A 6,079-nucleotide genomic window follows, 5' to 3' on the forward strand; every position below is an offset into this window, starting at 1 on the left:
GATAATATGGTGGACTGGAGTGGATGGGAGTGCAGAAACACTGACCATTTACAGTTGGCTTGAGATCATTAGCTTTGCAAGACCAGAGCTGTTTCTAGGAGAGCTTAAGGAAGCAAATTTGGAAAAGGCAATATATTTTAAAGATTTTAATATACTTTTAATAAAAATATTATTTATGGAATACATCACATGGATTAAATGTAAATTATAGATATTACATGAGGGATGTATATAAATTGATTAATTTGTATAAGGTTAAGAATAATTTAAAAAGTCCATGTTGTGGGGTTTTCTTAATGCCTCATAAGAGGTTAAGTAACAGCAATAAGTGGCCACACTGTTAGGATATTTTTTCCTAACATTTAAATGTTGAGCTACGAGAGTATGAAGATCACATTGCACTATTAGGTGGGAACTCGAGCATGAATTTAATGAGAGATGTGTTGCTCCAAGGCAAAACCCTCTTTGTTATCTGGTTTCTATAAAGCTGTGTCATTATAAATATGCTAAGATTAAATAAATATGCTTTTATTCACAATGAGGGTGTTGAGGCATGGGAACAGGTTGCCCAGAGAAGCTGTGGATGCCCCATGCCTGGAAGTGTCCAAGGCCAGGCTGGATGAGGAGCACCCTGGAGCAACCTGGTCTAGTGGAAGGTGTCCCTGCCCATGGCAGGGGGGTTGCAACTAGATGGTCTTTAAGGTCCCTTCCAACCCAAACCAGTCTGTGACTCTATGATTCTTCTTTCTTTTGAGATCTCTGTCACTGAAAAAACACCAGCTAGCAGCAGTTTTTTAGTGTGTGGTTTTTTTGCTTCTTTCTATTTTTTAATCTTTTTTCTCTGTAAAATTTTAAAGTTTATATTTGGAACATCATGGCAATGTACTTACAAAGAGGGAAGGAAAACTAAAAATAGAAAGATGGGTAGGAAAGAAAACTTCATCATTCTTACAAAACTTAAAACTGCAGATAATGGTGAAGAGAAAGAGAAACCGCATGAAAATGATTGTTTGAATGCTGAAGAATTTTACATAGTTTGATTCTGAAAATTGAACCTACTTTTTTTAAAAAATGTAAATTACATCCAAAGCTGAGAAATATGCTTTGGCAGTTTTTACCAGAGTTTTTTTTGCTCTTTCAGCTCCACTTCTGATCTAGGTTTTATACCACTGACTATATTTCACAATTTGAAGCTATCCCTGAAGATAGAAACTCCTTCACAGAAATGTACGCTGCATGTTATAATATCTTTCAGCTTGAAACAGGGCAGAATAAAATGCACTTTTATTGCAGAAGTTCTTTCTGCCAGAGAGGTCCTTGCAGGAGTGCTCATGAAAGCCAGCTGTGGCTGGTTGCTTGTATAAATCCTAGGAAGTGGAGTTTTCACTCAGCACAGAAGTGAAGGGGTACTTAATTATATGATTATATTTGATAACTTCTTTTAGAGAAGTGAATTCCTCAAGTTCATTCACTGAAGGACTCCAAGTACAGACCAAGCATGAAAATAGCCTGAATAGTTGTTCTGAGAGATGTTCATGTCCTCAGGTTACTCTTGGGGTTGCTCCTAAGTGAGATTACTAGAACTGTCTTCATTCTCGATTTTGCTAATGAACAAGATGTGCTTCTGTCTTTGGTTTGAAGCAGTAAGCTTTCACCGACTTTTAGGATTAACACAAGAAAAAGAATTTTTAATGCTCTATGTTTCTTACTGGATAATTGGTGTGATGATGCTGAAAATGGAGGCTCAGGCAATGGGCAAGGTAATGGCTGTGTGGGCTGGGGGGAGGTTAATTACTGCACTGTGAAATCAGGAATATGTGTTTTCACTTCTCCCTGGTAAGAGGCAAATTTATCATGCAGTCCTTGTTCCAAAGGAACAAAAAATTGTAGTGAAAAATGCAGTAGTGAAATGGGGATAAAAGGGTCTTGTAGCCCCCAGTTTTCATTCTCTCAAAGTTTTAGATTCTTTTGTGGTGGCTCCTCTGGCAAAAGGGAAAGGAAAGGTTCATACCTGAAAGCACAGTGAAGACAGCAGCAAAGGCATTTAACTTGAGCCCATCTATCACACTGCTTGAATGAAAGAGCTCGAGGCACATAAGGCTGAATCCGACGACTAACAGCATGATGTATAACACCTCGGATACTACTGATAGCCACAGGACACCTGCAACGCACAAGAGCAGCAACCGGTCACTTATGCGGTAAGTACTTTCAAGAGGTAAAATTGGTAAAAATTAATTAGGAGATCGGGAATATCTAGAAGTAATTAGGTGTTCAGAAAGTTTAAATTTCATAAACCACCACCCAAACTGAAAAAAGAGAAATGGTGAATGAAGACGTGAAGAATGGCAAGGTGGTAAAGATACTGCAGAAAGAACAAGCTGTTGCCTAAGATCCCCGCTTGACTAAAAGACCTCTTTGAGTACATCTAGAACCTCTTGGCTCCTGTGACCCAACATGTAGGACACAGAGTCCATTTTCCATCCCTGTGTCATGGTATAGATGAGCAGAATCCAGCATACGTGTGGTGATGGTGCTTACTACCCAACAGTGTATGGGCTGGTGGGAGATGAACAGGCTTGGATACCTCTTTTTTACAAGACTGTTCAAAGAAAATGTTCTCAGTCCAGGTTTTAAAATGCTTATCACAGCATAGTGTTGGGGCCTGTTATTAGAAACTTTCTTCCACAGAAACTCGGTGTCCTGCGGAATGACTCTTCTGGCTTGGGTGTTTGGATCCACTACACAGATCTCTGCTGCTGGGACTATACGTGAAAACTGCCAGAATACCTGGGGGGTGGAGCCAGTTATTTATAACACACTCTGCTGACGAGCTGCAGATACTAAATTTGGGCTGCCTTCTGTTTTCTCGACCCCTAGGTAACATCTCCCAGGTGAAGGGCAGAGTCAATGTGCTCGTTTGAGAGGCATGTTCTGCAGGACTTTGGGGTCGAGCACAGGTAAGTGGTTTTGGCAGTATTTGGTAGTGGCCAGCTGAAACCAATTCTTCCACGGTAGATGCTACACGGAGAAATTTCAGCAGAAACCCTCTAGCAGGATCTGCTGAGTCCTTTAAAGCCATGGGGTGAATGTGAGAGGGTGGTAACAGATGATAATATTGAGTCCCTGCCAGATTTCCAATTGCTGTTTCAGCATGAAAATCTGCTAGAATTCTTCAGTACATTTGCTAACCTGATTGCTAAAGAATTCACCTGGAAACAATGAGCAGTGATGGAAAATTTCAGCCTAAGCAGTTGAAACATGGAAAGTTAAGCATCTGAAGACAATGGCTTATATTAGAAAATGTTAGCTGTAACCATAGAGACTGCTACAGGCTTCACTTATGTTAATACATTCTCTCCTCCTGTAAGAACATATGTGTGATAATGCCTATGGTTGAGCTTATCAAACCAGATATGCAGTCTCACTTTTATCAAATACTTGAGTGTCCTCTTGGTGACCAGGATGATCCCAGTTCACATTTTGCCTGGGAATATGTATTTTTGTAATTACAACTAATTAACATGTGCTATTAGTTGTTGGTACCATATCTGACCTTTTGAGTTTTTAACAATATCATAGTAATAAATAAACCTTGTAATTTCTCACAGTGACTTTATGTGTAATATTGCATCTATCAACAGCAAACAGCTGTTTATCTCACTCCTGTTAGTCAATTTAGTGGCAGGGCAACTGGCACACTCTTCCAAAAAGAAATACGAGTAAGAGACAGCAAGGGTGTTGTTCTGTGATACAGCAGGATTATGAAGGTATTTTGCCTCATTTTCTCATAAACAGAAGTTTCTATGACAAGAAAATGATGAAATGGTTTGAGTTGGAAAGAATTAGATTATGTAAACCTGAACTATAAACTGAGGCAGCAAAGAGCCCTAACTAATGTGTTCTAATTCATAAGTGTTTCAGCCCAGACTTGAAGGACTAATGTATAACATACCTGTCCAGATACTTATTGCCCTGTTTTGACTCTTGGGGATACTCACTGCTGGTATCTACACACCAGGGCAGTGCTGTAGTAGTGACTGCAGCTCAAGACTGTGGTGTGGTTCTGTCTTCTACTTCCTTAGGTGAACAACTGGCTGAAGGGCTGGGCTCAGAAAGTTGTAGTCACTGGGGTCACATCAGGCTCGTGGCCAGTGGTGGTCCTCAGGGCTCAGTTTCAGGGCCAGTTCTCTTGGATGTTTTTATCAATGACCTGGACACTGGAGTTGAGCACACACTAAGCAAGTTTGCTGGTGATAGTAAAGTAAGAGGAGATGTTCAGTCCCTCGAGAGTAGAGAGGCCTTAGAGAGACACATCTTGATATATTGGAGTGTTGGGAAATCACTAACTGTATGAAATCTAGGAAGGACAAATGCTGGATTCTGCTCCTGGAACAGTGTAATCCTGGCAATACATACAGACTGGGGAACAAGAGGCTGGAGTGCACCCCTGCAGAAAGGGATCCGGGAGTTTGGTTGATGGCTTGGGTGTTCAGCTGGTGTACACCAGCTGTATACAACTTCTAGGCATTGCCTACCTATGAAACAGTGTTTGATGCTGGATGCTGTAGACACGAGTGTAGTGGGCTTGAGAAATGACGGGAAGCAGAAGAGCTGCACACATGTCTCTATGGGAAGCCCCACATTAACACGTCCAGTGTTAATGGACAGTGCATCCCCCAGCAAGTGAGGGGATGCAGTTAGAGGCAGCCTTGTGCACATTCAGAGCGATGGGAGGGCTCGGGGAGGGGAGGATGGAGGACATGGGGGCCCAGTCAGTGTTCTTTATCCTGCTGGTGGAGGAGAAAGGAACACCTGACTGTGACTGGTGTCACAGGGAGTGCTTTGGCTTCTTTAACCACAGGGCCCTCTTTGAGGAAGTAGGATGCTGCTGAGAGGAATGGAATCCATCTGGTCAAATGGGGCAAAAAAACAAGGAGATCTTCAAACCTCTTAAGCTGCTGAAGGCTTGTCATAATTTGAAGACCTGTAAGGGCATGGGGAACAGCAAGGAAGTATCAGTGGGGCTGGAGCTTATGACATACAAGGTAAGGCAGAGTGAGCTTCACCTTCTCATCCTCTGGAAGAGAAGGCAAAGGTCTTGCTGTCTACAGCTACCCAATGGAAGGACAGAGCCAGAATCTTAGAGCTGAACAGGGGTAGGATAAGACAAAATTTGCAACATCAGAAATATCAGACTACTAAGAGAAAAGGTGGTCAAACACTGGAAGAGGAGCCCAGTGAGGCTGTGGGATCTCTGTCCTTAGAGACACTCAGATCTGCATGCAACATGACCCTGAGCATTTGGATGTAATGGACATGCTTCCAGCTGGGGATTGGACTAAAGGCTCCAGAGGCTTCTTCCACCCTAAAGCATATATGAGTTTTTAATTGCACAGTTGCTAGGTGTAATGTGCTGGGGGAGCAGCTGGAAGGAGGAAGGTAGCTGGGATAGGGATAATTGGAGTAGAAAGAGTTGAACTATTGCTCTGATGAACAGCTCAATGAGACATGCATTTTGCTGACCTGTGAAACCTTTTTCCAGTGAGGCAGAAAGACTGTGTTTTCCATGGAAGACATAGGCAAATCTTTAATCTCTTTTGGGCCCTGTTCCTATCTGGAAAGAAACTCCACGTCTAACTCTCATGTCTTATTTCATGGTGTACACTGAATATCTGCTCTGTGCCTTTTTTAATGTTGGGGAAGGTAAGTCACAGATGGAGTGTTCGCATAGTTCTATGTCCTGTCCTGCCTTCTTTCGAGTTTCATCTGAAATAATAACATCCAGAAAACACAAGCTATATCTGGATTTTCCACCTTCCTGTGGCTGCCAGAAGCAGAAGAGTTGATTCTGGTTATTAATTCAGGAGACAGTGTCTTTCTGTTCTGTGCTGATGGTGAAGTGATCTCCCACTGCTCTTCTCTCAACATGAGATTCATAAAGCAGTCACTTGGCATCACTTACTTACACTTACAATCTCTTACAGCCTCCTTCCTGCAAAGTAGATAGCTCCTTCCCTTGAGGAGACCTCAGTCATTCCGGGTGACAGGGAAGAAGCTCTCCAGAGGATTTTTCTCT

The 6,079-nt window shown here is 42.1% G+C and overlaps 1 protein-coding gene across 1 annotated transcript in view; it reads right to left on the minus strand.

The window, feature by feature from the left end:
- The window catches only part of GSG1L (GSG1-like), a 54,982-nt gene that overhangs the window by 21,258 nt on the left and 27,645 nt on the right, over positions 1-6,079 (minus strand). Inside the window, exon 3 of the mRNA XM_010153852.1 lies at positions 2,012-2,164. Within this exon, the coding sequence (XP_010152154.1) occupies positions 2,012-2,164 (153 nt within the window). The remainder of the gene's footprint in view (positions 1-2,011; positions 2,165-6,079) is intronic.

This window comes from Eurypyga helias, unplaced genomic scaffold (assembly GCF_000690775.1).
Source record: "Eurypyga helias isolate BGI_N326 unplaced genomic scaffold, ASM69077v1 scaffold2066, whole genome shotgun sequence".
Classification (NCBI taxonomy): domain Eukaryota; kingdom Metazoa; phylum Chordata; class Aves; order Eurypygiformes; family Eurypygidae; genus Eurypyga; species Eurypyga helias.